The following is a 19,836-nucleotide window of genomic DNA, read 5'->3' as shown; positions in this document are numbered from 1 at the left end:
CTGCCTGTGCTAAGAACCCTGACATCGGAGATCCCATGGGTGTTCCATTGGTTTGTCTGTAGGTTTTGTTGTTGCAGGTGAAGTGGGTGGTAAGGCATAGACCCACCATCTTGGTGATACTGTCCTGGCTGATGAAGTTGGTGGTGTTTGGTGTATGTGTCTTTGGGTCTTCTAACAGTGTAGTCAGTGTTTCCTGAATTCCTTCCAAGAAAGGTGGACGACACCTTTGTCATCATTAACTGCTGCTGAAACTCAGACTCTCCAAAACACAGCCTCCAGCACCGAAGAGGTTAATGCAAATACCATAGCCCCGCCTCCCCTGGAATGGGATTGGTGAATGCCGTGTCAAAATCCCCGCCCACCGCCGTGCCCCTGACCCTGCCATTGGTGGAAGGGCGCTGTCAATCGGGGGAGTGGGCGTTTCGGTGCTGCCTCACGTTGTGCAATAGCAGGGAGAGGCTCCTTTAACACAGACAGGAACGGTACAGCAGAGCACAGTGTATGGCCAGCATGGTAGGGAAAGGGTTTTCTTTAATTGGGGGGGGGAGAGGAGTTGTATTTGATGGATGTTTTATGAAGAATTTTTTTTCTCTGTCTGTGTTGATCGTGTGAAATTAGATGCCAGCAGGAGAGTGCAGCCAATTCCCACCTTGAGTCCTCTTCACGCTGTGTTCCCCCCCGGTAACTGCTGCGTTGATTCTAACGCAGGAGAAGGAAGTTTAATGATTGCCGGTGAACTGCTGGAGCTAACTGTTGACTTTTGCTGAGCGTAAAGGAGTCCAGTTGCTGTACACAGTAGTTTCACTTCTCTGTGAAATTTCATCTGTTCACTTTCTGTGGCAGCTCCTCTGCCACGCGTGGGGTTAGCGACTAGCTCCTTGTTTTCGGTTTTGCATTTGTTTGTAATTCCCAGTCCACTGCAGCAACCTCCTCCTCCTCTCTTCTCCCGCCCCACACATTTCGGTAATTATTTGCCTCACTCTATCCCCTCTTGATGTGGCCCACAGCCCAGGTTCGAGTCAAGGCTTTTGGGCTGAGCTTTCACCTCCCCTCGGAGTCTGGTGAAGTGACGGGGGAGGAACACAGTTGGGTTGCCAGATTTCCCGTTTGATGAGTGAAGTTATAATTCGTTTCCTTTCATACTGAGATAAAAGGATCACCGCACTGACCGAGTTTTCAAAGAATTTAGGAGGTCGTGAAAGGCAAGACGCGTCCGAGCATATCTTTCTGTTCCATCCTCCGCCCGTGGAAACAGCTGCATTGGAAATGTGCAGCAGCTCCTGTTAAACCGAGAGCACCCAGAGCCAGCAAAAGTGACAAGGGAGAATGGCTGTCCAGTGTGATGGCTGGAGCTCTCTGCACGTCAGGTTATTCAATCCCTCGCTCATCCGTCTATAATTGATGCTCCTCAAAATGAAACTTGGTGAAATTCTTCTCCTTGTCCTCAGTGTCACTGCAGAGCCCAATCCATCGCTCAGCTCCTGCTTTTCTCCAGCTGTTTTGATTTGGAAACAAGTGTGTTGTGTGGAGGGCTGTCTTTGAGCATGGTGGCAGTTGTTGTGGGTGCATCAGTGACACCCTTTACACCCTCTGTACCCTCCTCTGTTCCAGTTCCATTCACCCCATCTCTCCATCTCTGCCACCTCTGATGAAGCAACTTTCCGCACCAACATTCCTGATGGAACTCATTTTGCCTCAACTGAAGACCCCTAAGCTCAAGCTCCACTGTGTCCATCCCATTTCCTGAACCTCTCATCTCACCCCTACCCCTGCACCCCCTCCCCCCCCCCCCCCCCCCCCCACCTCCCCAAGAAAGATTATTTGAATCCTGTTGACCTCCCGTTCCAGCCAATCAGCCTCTGTATTCAGTGGACCATCCACCATCAAAGCCACTGTGAAGTCACCACCAAATGCATTTAGTCTTCTGCCTGCAGAAATGACTGTTCCCTTTGGGACACTCCAGTCCACTGATCTTTTAACTTTATTTCTTCAATTTTCTAATTTAAATCTAAGGTTTTGTACTTGGGGTAAATTTGTACCTAAGATGGTGATGGGGTGGCACGGTGACTCAGTGGTTAGCACTGCTGCCTCACACGACCAGGGACCTGGGTTTGATTCCAGCCTCGGGCAACTATCTGTGTGGAGTTTGCACATTCTCCCTGTGTCTGCGTGGGCTTCCTCCAGGTGCTCCGGTTTCCTCCCACAGTCTAAAGGTGTCCGGGTAAGGTGAATTGGCCATGCTAAATTGCCCGTAGCGCTAGGTGCATTAGCCAGAGGGAAATGGGTCTGGGTGGATTACGCTTCAGAGGGTCGGTGTGGACTGGTTGGGCAAAAGGGCCTGTTTCCACACTGAGGAGAATCTAATCAATTGGTGACTTTGTGCACTTTTTGCTGTATTCATGTCTCCCTGTCCTTGACTATATGTGATAATAAGGTAAAAACAATGACTGCAGATGCTGAAAACCAAATACTGGATTAGTGGTGCTGGAAGAGCACAGCAGTTCAGGCAGCATCCAACGAGCAGCGAAATATGTGATAATAAACCTAATTCCAATTCCTGAAGGTGAAACAGTGGCATAGAGCTATTCCCTTTTAGCGTGTAACCCAGGGAGCTTGGCTAAAGCTCTGGGAATGTGGGTTCAAATCCCACCACTGTAAATAGTGAAATTCCATTCATAAATCTGGAATTCAGAGCAGGTTTAGCGGTAACTCTTGTCCAAAGTTGTTTTCATAATAAAAAAAGGTTCACTGATGCCTTTGTTTTGGCGAAGGCAATCTCCAGCCTTACTTGGTCTGGTTTGCAGACCTATGACAACGTGGCTGATTTGACACCATTCTTTAAATGCCACCCAGGTGCAAGGGGCAGTTAGGGATGGATAATAAATGCTTCCTTAGCCAGCCACACCCGCCTCTCAGGATTGGGCATGGAGGGACAAAAAATAAATCATTTCCAACATTTAACCCCCCTCTCACCATTTGCTAGCAAGCAGTTCTGGGCGGCCACATGTCCCAGATTGAGGCTGATTGAGACTCCAGGCCAGGGCTAGGCCCAGGGAAGGCTCACTTTAAAATCTAGACTTTCTCCTTTTAGTTTGGATAAGCCCCCCTTAAGATCTGGACAGTTGTTCTTTTGTTTTTGGTTCTGTTTGTTTTTAAAATTCTGGTTTTGTGTTTTAAGCTGATATTTTGAGAATGGTGACTTTAAACACGTTTCACGGTACTCATGCGTTCTTGACAATAAAATCTCAGTTCTAATTCCGGTTCCTGACTCCTCACCTGCCATGGTTTCAAATGCCCCAAGATAAGCAATACCTTTCCATGCTGTTCTTTCAGGTTGGTTGACTGTATTCACTCCCCGTGATGCAGTCTACTGTAGAGAGCGGACACCAACCGCAGATTGGAGGACTTCTTTTGTGAAAGCACCTCTATTCAGCCCATGACCCAGTGCTCCTGACCCCTTGTACATCTATTATCTATATTGATACCTTGATACTACCAGGACTACAGCCTGCCTGCAGCTTCCTGCAGTCTTCGAGTGAGGCACAAAGTCAGTTCAAGGAACAGCTCATCCCCTTTCAACCAGCTATACTACAGCCCTGTGGACTCATTCAACAATTTTTGAATTGTTGAACATCAGGACCTTTGTTCCCTAGTCCATCTTGAGAAGATGGTGGGGTGAGCTGTCTTCTGGTACTGCTGCAGTCCACTTCCTGTAGTTTGACCCACAATACCCTTAGGGAGGAAATTCCAGGATTTTGGCCCAGTGACACTTAATAGTAATGATATGTTGGGAAGTCAGGATGGCACGTGGCTTGGAGGGGAACTTGGAAATGGTGGTGTTCCCATGTATCGGCTGCCCTTGGCCTCTCTGTGGTCAAGGTTGTGCTGGAAGGTGCTGTCGAAGGGTCTTTGGTGAATTTCTGCAGAGCATCCTGTGGGTAGCACACCCTGCTGCTACTGAGCGTCAGTGATGGAGGGAGTGGATGCTTTTGGATGTGGTGTCAATCAGGTAGGCTGCTTTGTCATAGAAAGCAAGTGGGGAGCATTCTAGCACTGCTGACTTGTGTCTTGTAGATGATGGACAGGTTTTGGGGAGTCAGGAGGTGGGTTACTTACCACAGTATTCCTATCCTCTGACCAGCTTTTATAGCTACTGTACTTGTGTGGTGAGTCCAGTTTAGTTTCTGGTCAATTGCAACTCCAGAATGTTGATAACGGGGGAGTTAGTGAGGGTAATGCCTTTGAATGTCAAGGTTCAGTGGTTAGATTCATCTTTGGATGTGGTCATTGTCTAGCACTATTTGGCACCAAGATGTTACCACTTTTCAGCCCCAGCCTGGATGTTGTCCAGATCTTGTTGAACATGGACCACTTCATTATCTGAGGGGTTGCGAATGGTGCTGAACGTTGTGCAATCATCAATGAACATTCCCACTTCTGACCTTATGATGGAGGGAAGGTCATTGAAGCAGCTGAAGATGGCTGGGCCTCAGACACTACCCTGAGGAATACCTGCAGAGATGTCCTGGAATTGAGATGACTGACCTCCAACAACCACAACCATCTTCCTAAGTGTCAGACATGACTCCAAACAGCAGTAGTGAGCCACCGATACCCATTGATTCCAGTTTTGCCAGGGCTTCTTGATGCCATACTTGGTCAAGTGCGGCCTTGATATCAAGAGATATAACTCTCACCTCACTTCTGAAATTCAGCTCTTTTTTTGTCCTTGATTAAACCAAGGCTGTAATGAGGTCAGGAGCTGAGTGGTCCTGGTGAAACCCAAACTGGGTGTCACAGAGCAGATTATCACTGAGTAGATGTTGCTTGATGATCAAGAGTAGACTGATGGAGCGATAATTAGCTGGGTTAGATTTGTCCTGCTTTTTGTACATGGGACATAACTGGGCACATTTTCCACATTGTTGGGGAGGTGCCAGTGTTGCAATTGTACTGGAACAGCTTGGCTAGGAATGCAGCAAGTTCTGGAGCACAGCTCTCCATTGCTATTGCCGGAATATGGTCAGAATACCCATCCATTGCAGTCTCCAGTGTCTCCAACCACTTTGTGATATCACGTGGAGTGAATTGGTGTCTGTGATGCTGGGGACCTCTGGAGGAGGCTGAGATGGATTATCCACTCGGCACTTCTGGCTGAAGATTGCTGCGAAAGCTTCAGACTTATCTTTTGCCCTGATGTGCTGGGCTCCTCCATCATTGAGGATGGGGATATTAGTGGAGTCTCCTCCAATGAGTTGTTAAATGTCCACCATTATTCATGACTAGATGTGGCAGGACTGCAGAGCTTAGATCTGATCTATTGATTATGGGATTGTTTAGCGTTCTCTACCACAAGTTGCTTATGCTGTTTGGTGCGCAAGTAGAGCAATTTGGGTGGCTTCACCAGGTTGAAACCTGCTGTTTAGGTGTGGCTGGTGCTGCTCCTGGCATATCCTTTTGTACTCTGTATTGAGCCAGGGTTGATCCCCTGACTTGATGGTAATGGTTGAGTGGGAGATATGCCAGGCCATGAGGCTACAGATTGTGCTGGAGTACAGCTTCTGCTGCTGTTGATGGCCCATAGTGCCTCATGGATGTCCCATCCTGAGTTGCTGGATCTGTTCCAGGTCTGTCCCATTTAGCGCGGTGATAGTGCCACACAACACAATGGAGGTTATTCTCAATGTGAACAGGGGGCTTTGGTTACTCTTACCGATACTGTCACCAGCTGGCAGATTGGTCAGTATGTGGTCAAGTATGCTTTATTTTCTTGTGGGTTACCTCACCACCTACTGCAGACCCAGTCTAGCAGCTATGTCTTTCAGGACCTGACCAGCTCAATCAGTAGTGCTGCTGCCGAACCCACCCAGAGGACATTCGATACCCTTGCCACCCTCTGTGTTTCCTCTAACTGGTGTTCTCTGAACTCTTTTTTTTGGTCCTTATTAGCCCTCACTTGGCCTTGCACCCACAATCCTTTTGCCATTTGAATCTCTCCTGACTCCTAAGTTGTTGAACACCCCCTACCCCCCATTCCCTTGCTTCAAGTCTTTTGCTCGATGAAAGGTTAACTCTGTTTTACTCTCCATAGATGCTGCCAGCCCGACTGAGTGTTTTTGATGTTCTCTGTCTTTATTTATGATTTTCAGCATCTGCACTGTTTTACCTAGCAGCTCCTGTGGTCTAACTAAGCATCCCCTACACTCCTGACGTTAGGGTTAACTGTAAGTTGTTGATGGTGGAAAATGCACCAAAATGAAACTTGGTTGGATTGCAAGGTAAAGGGCAATCTGTGCAATTGAGCATGTACACTGGATCGTCTTGTTGATTTCATTGCTCAATTGGAAACTGTAAATAATTCCAATTAGTCTCACTGTGGGAGTTAGTATGATGCTTATCATTAAATACCTTGCCACCAGCTTCAGTACTCACTCCTGTCAGTACTGACGCACATTGATGGCAGTGTGGACCATCCACAAAATGCACCTTCTAATCCTGCAATCTCTACTGTCTAAAAGGACAAGGACAGCACATACATGGGAACACCATCCCCTGCAAGTTCCTCTCCAAGCCACTCACCATGCTGACTTGGAAATATATCACCATTCCTTCACTGATGCTGGGTCCAATTCCTGGTACTCCCAAAGGCCACTCTGAGTCTACCTACAGCAGGTAGACTGCCGCGGTTCAAGAAAGCAACTCACCATGACCTTCCCAAGGGCAATTTGTGATGGACCATAAAGGCTGGCCGGCTAGTGAAGCCCCCATCTCATGAGCAATGTAATTAAGATCATCTCTCCAGTCGCAGAGGATTGGATTAGAAAGGATCCCATTGTTCTTTCAGCATCACTGGGTCAAAATGCTAGAACTCCCTAAAAGCATGATGGAGAACTTTCTTCAGATGGAGTGTAGTAGTGGCTCACCTGGCATTCTGGTGAGCAATGATAGCTTAACCCACATCCCAAACAGCATTTTAACAAACGTTATAATCCCGGCTCTGAAATTATCTAGTTTGTTGAATCAGCTTTTACAACCAGTCATTGTAGGACTGTAAATCTCGTGTTATGAACAGCTCTGATCTTTGGCCCCTGTTAACGTCTCTCCAGGGAAGAATGCTGTTTTGCATCACATAGCCATGTTTTGTTATGAACTGAGCAGTGTCAGTCAGCCCCATAGACCTGTAATATTCATGTGTTGTGATGGTCTCTACTTGATTTTCTGCGCCTTCTTTTAAAATCGCATGATGTGTCTGTTCGTGAACAATGGATACATCTGCCTATTTCGCCATCTCTGCTCTGAGCTCCTCTGTTGTGTGAGGGATGGATCTTGGGGCGATCAGGATGTAGTAATGTATGAAGAAAACATCAGACACATCCAAGCTAGGAACTTATAACAACCAGGAGCTGATCACATAACCCTCTTGAACTGCTCCAGCTACTGAGACACCAGCTTAACTTCCATATCAAGTCTGTTCTCTTGCCATGTCTCTTAGAAATATTTTTCACCACAAAAGGGAACTATTATAACTGCCCTCTGAAATGGTTTCACAAGCCATTTAGTTTAGGTTAGTGAGGGTTGGGACTCTAGTGATTTTTAATGAGGTTAGCCAGGTGGATTTCATTGAGTACACATTCCCTGATTGGGGTTGTTGACCTGGAACGATCAGGGAGCCCTGGCTGACAGATATGAGCAGGAGTTTAAGAGACTCTCCTCCAGCTAGGGCCTGGCTCTGAGCTCGCTGATCAAAGTATGTACTGTGCACGTGGAAGTAAAGGGTGACTTGGTGATGGAATCGGGGCCTCTGTGCAGCTATTCCAGACACAAAACTGACCCAGCCAATGATGCCCACATCCCATGCGAGAAGAAGGGGCTGAACTCTGCATTTGCAGTTCATGTACAAGGGACCTGAATCTTACTGAATACACAAATGTGCTAATGGCTGTCCATCTCTCAAAAACACCAGTGCTGCTGTTCATGCCAGAGTGGTCAGTTTCACTGTTTCCCTACCCAAGTTACTGATTTAAATCCTTTTGCAGTCTCCTTGTCCCCTCCTCAGCTGACATTTCCACCAGGTTTGTATCGTTAGCAACCTGGATTTACCCCGGTCAGTTAATAAGTCCTCAATCCAGGCAAACATTACATAAACTCATGAAGCTGATAGCCACACTCTCTCCTGAAGTGTTTTCTGGAAATCCAAGTATTCTATATTCACGGATTTCCTCGGCTTCAAGCTTGGACGGATTGGTTAATGGACAGGAATAAGAAAGTAGAGATAACTGGGGCATTTTAAAGTTGGCAGGCTGTGATGACAGCAAGGCCAGGATCTGTGCTGAGGGCTCTGCTGCTTTGCAATTCTATATTAATGTCTCAGATGAAGAGACAGGTAGTAATGCCTCTAGGTTTACTGATAATACAAAGTTAGGTGGGGTCGTAAGCTGTGAGCAGGATACAAAGAGGCTGAGAAGAGATGTAGATTGTGCACTCCTATGAGGTGTACTACAATGTGGAGAAGTCTGAGGAAGTTAATTTTGGTAATAAGAACATAGGCAATTTTTTTTTGGAAAAGGTATGAAACTTTCAAATGTTGATGTTCAGAGGAACTTGCTGTATGTTACAAATCCCACAAACAAATTGTTAAACAAAAGAAAACAAATGTAGTGAACAGCATGGGTTAGTGTTAAGCACTGCTGCCTCACAGCACCAGGGACCTAACTGTGTCTGTGTGGAGTTTGCACATTCTCCCCGTGTCTGCATGGGTTTCCTCCAGGTGCTCCGGTTTCCTCCCACAATCCAAAGGTGTGCAGATTAGGTGAGTTGGCTGTGATAGATTGCACATAGTGTCCTAGGATGTTGTTCAGAGGGTTGGTGTGGACTCGATGGGCTGAATGGCCTGCTTCCGCACTGTAGGGATTCGGTGATTCACTCCAAATGGAGAAGTTACTGAGTTTTCTTTTCATATTTGTTCATGCAATGTGGCCGTAGCTGGCCACATCAGTATTTATTGTCCCAGAGGACAGATAAGAGTTAGTCACCCTGCTTGGGTGTGGAGTCACACGTCGAGTGTGACCTGTTAAGGCCACTCGAGAACCAGCTGGGTTTTACAATGATTGACAAAAGAGCAGCTGCTTGTTACAGATTTCTATTGAATACAGATTTCACCATCAGCCATGATAGGATTTGAATGCCAATCCCAGAACATTATCCTCTGAGGTTCAGATTACTAGTCCCATGACAATACCATTATGCCAATGCCTCCTTAAGAATCGTCCTTTTATAACTTCAACACAAACTAGAAGCTGCCAAATTAAATTTGACTTAACAGCCAAATTATGCTTCTAACAACGGGACATTTCACTTTGTCGTTGATGCCATGAGCCTTCCATGACCACACCCATTTGCCCTCAGCATGTTTTCCTTGTTACTGAAGCCAGACTTTCTGGTCTCTCCTTCACTAGTTTCTGTCTCTCTCTCTCTCTCTCATTTCTTGAGTCGTGAGGTTACATTTCAAGGAATAGATCTTCATCGACAGTTATTAACAATCTCTTTAGATAAGCAACGCGGGCATTTATTTTTATTCTAATTTCCTAGTTTGCCTTCGACATGCATCCCTCATCACCCATTAATTTTATTTTATATTTAAGACTCTATTAGTTTTGTTTAAATTTTAAGACTCTCAATTTTGGACGTGACCACATCTCTCTCAAACCTGACATAAAATTTATCATTGCTTTTCCCCAGAGGACCTTCTACAGTACGAGACATCACTGATTTAAGCCTGTTGCAATACTTAATACTAATCTTAGATCGTTCACTCCCTTATATTCTTGCTGTCGTGTTTTCAAAACATGTCTTCAGTACATCTCATAAACTTGATTTGGCTTCTCTCTGTGAAGATTAAGATCTCTGTTGATTATTATGTTATTTGTTCCGTACTACTCTGCCCAGTGCTGATTACTGTTAGGAGGCCTATAAACTTAGTGACTGTCTGCTGTTATTTCTTCGATCTACCCACATTGATTCTGTGCAGTTAAGATTCTTTCCTAATCAGTTCTACTCCGGTTCTGTTTTCCGTTTTTGCTTTTATCTGAAAGCCCAAGTGACCTGGAATACTTGCTTTCGACTTAGTTTCCAATCTTGCTCAAGTCTCAGGAGATAAGAGACACCAATAGCAAGGATTCATATCAAACATTGATCCATCTTTTCATGAGTGATTTAAGTTGCATTCAGATAGTGTGCTTCTGTTGCTTTACCTGATGAAGCTTTAGTTCCAGTGTCCCGTTTTCTGTTAATGGGAGTATCCTCAAATATTTGATCACTAAACCATGGTTTTACTGTGGGTCAGGCAGAGGAGATAGACCCCAACTGCACCTGGAAGGGAAGTTAAAGACCATGAACTTGGCCTTCTGCTCAACTACCTCCTCATCACTATCATTGGCAGTCCTTCACAGATGAGGAGGACTCTCTTCCATTGTCAGGGTGAGTCCCTTGGTATCGGTACAGACTATTACAGGCTCTGTTACACTTGAAGCAGAAGGTGTTCATGGAAAGGGATGGGTGGCACATTTAGTGTGACAGTGCACTCCTTTTGCTGTTTCCTCCTGGATTCCATTTAATCCAAGCAGCAAGTCTTCAGATGCTTGACGCCTTGCTGGATGCGGCTCCTCTACATTGGAAGGTCTTGGGTCAGTGATTCCTAGGTCATAGAGTCTTAGAGATGTACAGCATGGAAACAGACCCTTCGGTCCAACTCGTCCATGCCGACTAGGTATCCTAACCTAATCTAGTCCCATTCAGCAACACTCACCAGGATTTTACCATTAAGTGTGTAAATCCTGCTAAGATTTGCCTTTGTGTCTGTGGGAATGCCACACTTCACCAGTGAGGCCCTGAGGATGTCCCTGAAATGCTTCCTCTGTCCACCTGGGGCTTGCCTGCTGATTTGGAGTTGGAAGGAGAGCACCTGCTTGGGGAGCCTCGTGTCGAGCATGGGGACGATGTGTCCAGCCCATCGCAACTGATCCGGGGCGGAGGGGGAGGAGATCAGTGCCTCAGTGTTGGCCTGGTTGAGGATGCTGGTGTTGACGCGTCTGTCTTCCCAGTAGATTTGCAGGACCTTGCACTGGCGGTGTTGCTGGTACTGTTCCAGTCCCTAGTGGTAGACAGTCCATGTCTCCAAGCCATATAGGCGTGCAGGAACCATCACAGTTCTGTAAATGATGAGCTTGATATTGTTGTCCTCACAGCCTTCTGCTCTGGTGGCCAAAGGCTGGGGAGTGGGGCTCTGTCAATAGCTAAACTACCTTGTAGCCATCGGGCTGACTTGACTAACCATGCCTCACCAGTCCACGGTTATTAAGCTCCCTTCCTGGCATAACCAGCTTAATTTTACCAGGTTACTACTCTGCTTAAAAGTGTTGACTCCTCTCTTTAGAAAAAAAATTACCTTTACCTGAATCCTCCCTCTTAATTATTAGTTTAAATACCTTTTTTATTACCCTAACTATTCAGTTCATGAGGGTACTAGTCCCAGCTTAGTTTAAGGAAACTTCATCCCAGTGAAAGTGCTCTTGGCTCATTGTCTCCCGTTGTCTTCAAGCCATGACTTTGAACCTCTGAACTGGCTCAGTGCTAGTGTTTACATGGTTTGTAAAGTAATCAGAAATTCATGTCCTTTTCTGATGTCTTGTCTTTGATTTTGTAGCCTGGCTTCTGAATCTCCCTTAGCAGATTGTTTCCTTCTATTGCTGATGTTGTTGGGCCCCACTTGGACCATTCACCAGGGTTCGGAATTTCAAACAGATATTGGATTATGTTCAAAACCAGGCTCCATATAAAACGTAGTCAAAGTGTCAGTCTCCCAGTCTCTAGATTTTGAACGTGAGTTTGACTCATGCTATTTGGCATGGTGACTCAGTGGCTAGCACTGTTGTCTCACAGTGCCAGGGACCCAGATTCAGTCTACCTTCGGGTGACTGTGGAGTTTGTGTTTCTCCCCATGTCTGCATGGATTTCCTCCGGGTGCTCTGGTTTCCTCCCATTGTCCAAGGATTGGTCATGCCAAATTACCTACAGTAATTTGTGTCCAGGCTAGGTGGATTAGCCATATGGAAATGCAGGGTTACAGGGATGGAGTAGGGGATGGGTTTGGGTGGGATGCTGTTCACAGGGTTGGTGTGGACTCCGAGTGAATGGCCTGCTTCCAGGGATTAAAACAAAAAATTGTCTACTGAATCCAATGAGTTCTAACAGATCAATAAAGTCATTCATCAGATTGGAATTAGTGGTTAGCACTGCTGCCTCACAGCGTCAGAGACCTGGGTTCAGTTCCTGCTTCGGGCAACTGTCTGTGTGGAGTTTGCACATTCCCCCAGTGTCTGCGTGGGTTTCCTCCGGGTGCTCCGGTTTCCTCCCACAGTCCAAAGATGTGCAGGTTAGGTGAATTGGCCATGCTAAAATGCCCGTATTGTTAGGTGAAGGGGTAAATGTAGGGGAATGGATCTGGGTGGGTTGCTCTTTGGAGGGTCGGTGTGGACTTGTTGGGCCGAAGGGCGTGTTTCCACACTGTAAGTAATCTAATCTAATCTAAAAAAAATTTGTTGATTGTAACATTTAATTGTACCTCCAATGATTCCAAAGTTTTACCTCCACTGCTCTCATTACTAAGTTAGAGTGTGAAACAGAGGTTCATGTTTCAAAAGTACAATCTTCATTAAGCCAAATTCTAGATCAGATTAAATTTTGGGCAAGTTGGCCTTCCCAAACCAGGCCTTATGTAGCCCTCTTCCTTTTATTTTTACAATTGAGGTGAGTGGCTTACTCGACCAGTTCAGGGGACATTTCAAATTCTGGATTCAGTGCTTCGGCTCTGGAGTCACTTGCAGCAGATTTCCTTCCCTTGAGCACAGTGGTGAACCAGATGGGTTAATTTATTTGCCAACAAACTATAATGAGGCTTGGCGGATTACTCAGAATAGTTTTGTTTGATAACTCTTGATCTGTGATTTCTTATCAGTTGCACAATGTTTATCTATTGAAGATAGAATGTTAAGTGCTTGCAGTTTCTGCAATTGGTACATTATTGACAGTATTATAGGGCTGCAGTGTTTTTAATTAAGTAGAAACTTAAGACTTCTTAAAAAGCTTTCAGACATATCTGAGAGTCATAGAGATGTACAGCATGGAAACAGGTCCAACTCGTCCACACTGACCAGATATCGTAAATTAATCGATCCCATTTGCCAGCCCCTCTAAACCCTTACTATTCATATGCCTATCCAGATACCTTTTTAACCTGTTGCTACAGGTTTCATTGCTTCTATATAGAGCATATGGAGAATGAATGGGAATGTTATAAGTTGGCATGGTAGCAGGAAAGAGCCATGGGAACTAGATAGATCAACATGGTCATCACTAGCCAGCACATAGTGCAGCCAAACTGTGTGGAGTGCTGGAGGGAGTGCATATCTTAAATGGAGCCTAATTCAAAATGATGGCATTGAGCTTTCCTTTTGTGTTCCTGCTGCTGTACCTCACCCATCCAGGTCAGTGCAGAAGGTTCCATCACACTCCTAACTTGTGCCTATATGAAGGTGGTGGAGAGACACATTTAAAATATGGTTGTGGTTTTGTTTTCGTTTATGGCTCATGATTGGTCTGTGAAAAGGTGGCAACATTACACCCAGTAGACCCTCAGGATCATGGATTGTGATCAAATCAACAACTTTACGATCATGTTACTGCAAAAGAAAAGTTTAAAAATAGCCTGAAGCTTTTGAAATTGTAATAATGACTGCTTTTCATGCGCTCAACTTTCAAATGACAAAGCATCTTGGGATTTGTTTATAAGTATTCCTTGACATCAGAGAATGTACATACAACTTTTAAACAAATATGGCATTTGCTTGTACTGGGCTGTGGTATCAGTTACACTCTCCTGTCAAAGGCAGTGACTTGCACAAGTCTGACCAGCTCTGGATATTACAAGTGACACATTGGGGATTTGCAGCTGCTTTGTCAGTGAGTCTGTCGTCTCTTGTACATCTGGATTGGAGCCAGATGTGTTTCAATGTTCAGAGAAAGAACTGGGAGCTTGGGCTATGGAGTTGGAGGTTGGATATTTTCACGTTTAACATCGTTAACATTATTTCAATCTCTCCGATCCGTGTCTCCTGTTAAAATTGGTGCCGACAAACCCAGTTACTTTCTGTCAAATCTACTAAGGACAGCTTCATGAAACACAGGGTTGTCATTGCTTTCCCTCAATTTCTTTTCCCCCTCCTTGCTTCTACTTAATAAAATCTCACCTTGGGTGAGAAACCGGAAATGGTTTGTTTAACATTTACAGAACTCCTGAAAATTACAGTGAGATGCCACAAGGATCAGTGCTGTGTCGTTTCATCATTTGTACGCATGATTTGGATGTGAACATAGGTATGGTTAGTAAGTTTGCAGATGACACCAAAATTGGAGGTGTAACGGACAGCGAAGAGTGTTACCTCCGAGTTCAAAGGAATCTTGATTAGGTGGGCCAATGGGCCGAGGAGTGGCTGATGGAGTTTAATTTAGATAATTCTGAGGTACTGCATTTTAGGCAAATCAGGGCATTATACACATAATAGTGAGGTCTTGGGGAGTGTTGCTGAACAAAGAGACCTTGGAGTGCAGGTTCTTAGTTCCTTGAAAGTGGAGTCGCTGGTAGATGGGATAGTGAAGAAGGCGTTTGGTATGCTTTCCTTTATTGGTCAGTGCATTGATTCTAAGAGTTGGGAGGTCATGTTGTGGCTGTAGAAGACATTGGTTAGGCTACTTTTGGAATACTGTGTGCAATTCTGGTCTCCCTGCTATAGGAAGGATGTTGTGAAACCTGAAAGGGTTCAGAAAAGATTTACAAAGATGTTGACAGGGTTGGAGGGTTTGAACTACAGGGAGTGGCTGAATAGGCTGGGGCTGTTTTCCCTGGAGTATTGGAGACTGAGGGGCGACCTTATAGAGGTTTATAAAATCATGAATGATATGGAAATGGTAGATAGACAAGGTCTTTAGCTTGGCATAGGGGAGGAAAAACTAGAAGGCATAGGTTTAGGGTGAGACGGGAAAGATTCCTTTAGAATTAAAAGGGCAACTATTTCACGCAGAGGGTGGTGTGTGTATGGAACAAGCTGCCAGGAAAAGTGCTGGAAGCTGGTACAATTACAGCATTTAAAAGGCATTAGGATGGGTATGTGAATAAGAGGGGTTTAGAGGGATATGAGCCATATGCTGGCAAATGGGACTAGATTAATTTATGTTATCTGATCGGCACGGATGAATTGGACCGAAGGGTCTGTTTCCGTGCTGTCGAACTCTGACTCCAATAGATTCCTGCAGCAATGTTTCTTAGTAATGTTTGGCTTGTCATTTTTAAGGTTCTGAGGATGAACTCCAATTCATTTCACAACCTCGGGGTGTCTTAAAGTGGTCTACAATTAATGCTGTACTTCTGAATTTCTGTGAACAAAGCTGTCTTTCTATACACAGTGAGCTCCCACATACTTGAATATGACAATGACTATATCATCAGACTCCATGAACTGTCTCCTCTGGGTAGTTGTACCAGATACAGCAATCCTTCTGGTAGTTTCTGTAAACATAAGAGTTAGATGTGAGTGATGTGGTATTTAAAGATTTAACAGATGTTTATTACAGTCCCGGATATATACACGTATTAAAGGCTGTTCAGTGTCTGGGCTAACATTAAGCTATTCATTTTGAAAGAGTAGCAGGCTCACACAAACATATCATGCTTCAAGTGACCCCAATTAAGGTGCAGTAAGAGACCTTTATACCTTCGGTCATGTGTTACAATACTGTGATGATGTGAGTATATTTCTTAAAGGTACACTTATATACCAGCTGTGAGACATACAGTTGAAAAACTTAAATATTATTTAGAACTCTCTGGGGAGCTCATCTGTTTATTTAGAAGTATTGCTTTTGGATAATTTTGTGAACACTTTACAGGATAAATGGGGAGCCTCTATCTCTGCTGAAAGTTGGCACCTCTGGCTATCACTGAATCACCCAATATCAACATCCTGGGTGGCGGGGGGAGGGTCACCATTAACCAGAAACTCAACTTGGACTCACCACATAAACACAGTGGCCGCAAGAGCAAGTCAGAGACTCGGAATATTGTGGCGAGTAACTCCCCATCTGATGTTACAGGGCGCAAGTCACCACTGTGATGGAATCCTTCCCACTTGCATGGCTGGCAGCAACTCCAATAACATTTAAGAAGCTTGACACCATCCAGGATAAAGCAGCCAGCATGATTGGCACCACACCCACAAACATCCACTCTCTCCAATGTAGCAGCAATGTGTACCATCTACAAGATGCACTGCAGAAATTCTCCAAGGCTCCTTAGAGAGTGCCTTCCAAATCCATAACCGTTTCTGTCTAGAAGGATAAAGGCAGCAGATACATGGGAACACCTCTGCCTGCAAGTTCGCCTGCAAGCGACTCCCCATCCTGACTCCTCACCTTCCTTCAGTGTCACTGGGTCAAAATCCTGACTTCCTTCCCTTAGGGCATTGTGGGTCTACCCAGAGCAGGCAGACTGCAGTACTTCAAGTATGCAGCTCACCACCTTAAGGGATAGGCAGTAAATACTGGCTGGCCAGTGGCACCAGTGTCTAACGAGGTGAATAAATAAATGATGATGGAGTAGCAGCTCTGAATAAATACTGAGTCTCTGTGGTGGGGTTTTAAACCCACAACCTGAACACTTAAAATAGGAGACAATAACGATGAGAGTAACAAGTAGTTCCACAGTGTGGAAGGGCTGGGAAAGGTTGGGTGACTGCCAGAGAAAGCAAACTGAGCCCCCAAGGCATAACAAGCCATGATTGAATTTCAGTTCAGTTCTAATTCAGGTATTAGTGCTGCGATTACACAAATTACCCTGGATGTAGCATTATTACTTGTACAGTACAAAACGCTCAAAGCACTGCCAGGCATGTTGACAACGAGGCATGTTCACATTAGGAGCCTGAGTTTTAAACCATATCCAATTCCTGGTTTGCCAAGATAAAGATGAAGGTGGTCTTACTGCCCATAATTTACATTGGACCATTTCTGTAGCACTTTGAATGTAACCTTCATTTTCCTGAGATTTTGGGTTTTTTAACTACTCTCTTCCTGATCCTTCCCATCAGCAATCCAAACCCCACCAGCAGTTTGATTTCTGCTCTTGCTCCCAAGTTTCCAATGCATCTCCCAATTGTACTCATTTCTTCCCAAATGTGAATATTGACTTCTGGATCATTAGAAGCCTCAAGCCTGCAGCTCACATATCGGATGGAATAGAGATTCACTAGAGTGGGACAGTAGACTGCTGCGCCTGAATGTCCATTGGTTGGTTATTGGTTGTTTATTGTCTAAGGGTGAGCAACTTTGAATTCCTCCTCCTCCAGACCAAATGGATTACTATCCCACAAACACCCTCAATAATTGCTTCCCAAGCCAAGTTGAGTCACACTTCAGTACATAGCGTCCTACCATCTGCATTCAGTCCTTCCCCATCAGCGTTTTGCGAACTTGTCTGTCTTTCTCAAATCCATTCAGTCACTCCAACAACCTACAAGAGTGATTCAGTAATGAGACATCAGTAGAGTCTCAATTTACAAAATACATTGCAAGAATTGTAACAAACATTACATATGACAAACAAATAGAAAACACTTTGAGTTAGACCCTATCCACTCCACCCTCCCCTCCCTGACCTATCACCTTCATCTCCTCCCCCACTCACCCATTGTACTCTATCCTACTCTCTCCCCACCCCCACCCTCCTCTAGCTTATCTCTCCACGCTTCAGGCTCACTGCCTTTATTCCTGATGAAGGGCTTTTGCCCGAAACGTTGATTTCGCTGCTCGTTGGATGCTGCCTGAACTGTGCTCTTCCAGCACCACTAATCCAGAATTTGGTTTCCAGCATCTGCAGTTATTGTTTTTACCTCCTATCTACCACCCCCTGAGAAAAAGAACAGGAAATGACATCATCACAGGAAATGATATCACCATCCTAAAGAAATCCAAACATAAATAGAAAGCAGGATTTATCAACTGTGCTTCACCCAGAAGCCCACTGAAATATTACCCACTGAAACCTTTCAGCTCAGCAAGAAATCCTACATCCAGAATCTTAACCAGAGTTACAAATCTTCTCAAAACTCACTCAGAAAACTAGTCAGCAGGATACATGAACATCAACTAGCCACAAAAAGACATGACCCACTTTCACTAGTACCCTTATGTACAGATAAGGAAGGACACCACTATAACTGGGACAACACATCCATCCCATGACAAGCCAAACAGAGACATGCACGAGAATTCCTAGAAGCATGGCATTCCAACTGGAACTCTATCAACAAACATATTGCCTTGGATCCCATTTACAAACCCTTAAGAAAAAGAACAGGAAATTACATCATCAGAGGAAATGATGCCACCAACCCAAGGAAACCTAAACACAAAAATAAAAAGTGGGCTATGCTACCAGTGCTTCATCCGGAGGCTCACTGCTGATGTTACCTAGTATGGTGAGGAAACATCTGAAACCAATCCTTCCAGATCAGTGAGCAAACCTACATCCAGAACAATTGTGTACGTTATTGTGTGCAGTTCAGATTGCCATACTATGGAAAGGATATGATTAAACTAGAAAGAGTGTAGATAATGGCTTACTGGGATGCTACCTGAATTGAAAGGTTTGAGTTATAGGGAGGAATGGATAAGGTTGGCACTTTTTCTCCCTGGAGCATAGGAGACTGAGGGTTGACCTTGTAGAGGTTTATAAAATCATGAGAAATACAGATAAGGTAGCTAGCCGTGAGCTTTTCTCCGTGGTAGGGGAGTCTAAAAGGTTTATGGTGAGAAGGCAGAGATACAAAAGGGTCCAGAGGGTCAGTTTTTCTCACACGGTGGTGAGTTCCTGCAACTGGCTGCCAGAGGTAGTGGTGGAAGTGAATACAATTTTTTTTTTTAAGAAGCATTTAGATAAGTATATGGATGGGATGGGCATGGAGGGATATGAAACAAACTCAGGAAAATGGGACTATTTTAATTGTGAAAATTGGGCAGCATGGGCAGGTTGGGCTGAAGGGTCTGTTTCTGTGCTGTAGGCCTCAACTCTATGTTAGATTGGTGCTTGAGGTACTGGCTGTGCGGCTAAGGGGCCACAGGTTCAAGTATTCCTCAGAACAATCTTGAAATGATGGAATACGCTGCAGACAAATACAACACTTTGGCCCAATTATTCCAAATTCCAGAGACATTCCATTCCATGGACCCACATTATATTGCCTTTGTTAACTTGGTGAGCTATGCGCAGACAAATGGCTACATGGGGAAAAATGCTCACTTCTTGTTTTAAAAATAAAGCCAGTTCACTACCATGACTACCAGTGTCTAATCTGACCTAAAACTAATTCCAGTCATTGGTTAACTTTCTGGTTCATTGTGAGATGGGCAACTGTACTGCCTTAACAGTTCTTTCCACATACAAAGGACATTCCACCAAAGAATAACAAAGCAAAACTTGAAGGCCTTGAGGTTTGATTGGTACCTGACTCTTTTTACTAACAGAAGACACCGTGGTCTTCATTTACCAATATGTAGCCCCGTCGCACATCAGTGACCGCATTGCTTGGAGTTTCCCTATCTGTATCCCTCTGTCTGCTCTCTGACTGAAAAAAACTCAATGAACATATTGTTTTAGGCAGTCCTTGTGGAAGATACTGGTCCCAAACTCTAATTCGTAGGAGTAGGTTGATAAATCCTTGGATCCAGTGT

At 44.8% G+C, this 19,836-nt stretch overlaps 1 protein-coding gene across 3 annotated transcripts in view; it reads left to right on the top strand.

Moving 5' to 3' along the window:
* LOC140487167 (endothelin-converting enzyme 1-like) overlaps positions 1–19,836 on the top strand; it is a 329,267-nt gene that overhangs the window by 96,175 nt on the left and 213,256 nt on the right. Inside the window, exon 1 of one of the 3 annotated variants that reach the window (XM_072586788.1) lies at positions 417–513. The exons of the other annotated variants lie outside the window; for them this stretch is intronic. Within the exon in view, the coding sequence (XP_072442889.1) occupies positions 502–513 (12 nt within the window). The 5' untranslated portion in view covers positions 417–501. Of the gene's footprint in view, positions 1–416; positions 514–19,836 lie in introns of those variants that run through there. 3 annotated transcript variants of the gene reach the window in all.

Source organism: Chiloscyllium punctatum, chromosome 16 (genome assembly GCF_047496795.1).
Source record: "Chiloscyllium punctatum isolate Juve2018m chromosome 16, sChiPun1.3, whole genome shotgun sequence".
NCBI classification, from domain to species: Eukaryota; Metazoa; Chordata; class Chondrichthyes; order Orectolobiformes; family Hemiscylliidae; genus Chiloscyllium; species Chiloscyllium punctatum.
The sequence above is the reverse complement of the archived record's forward strand: the minus strand, read 5'-3'. Positions and strand labels throughout refer to the sequence as shown.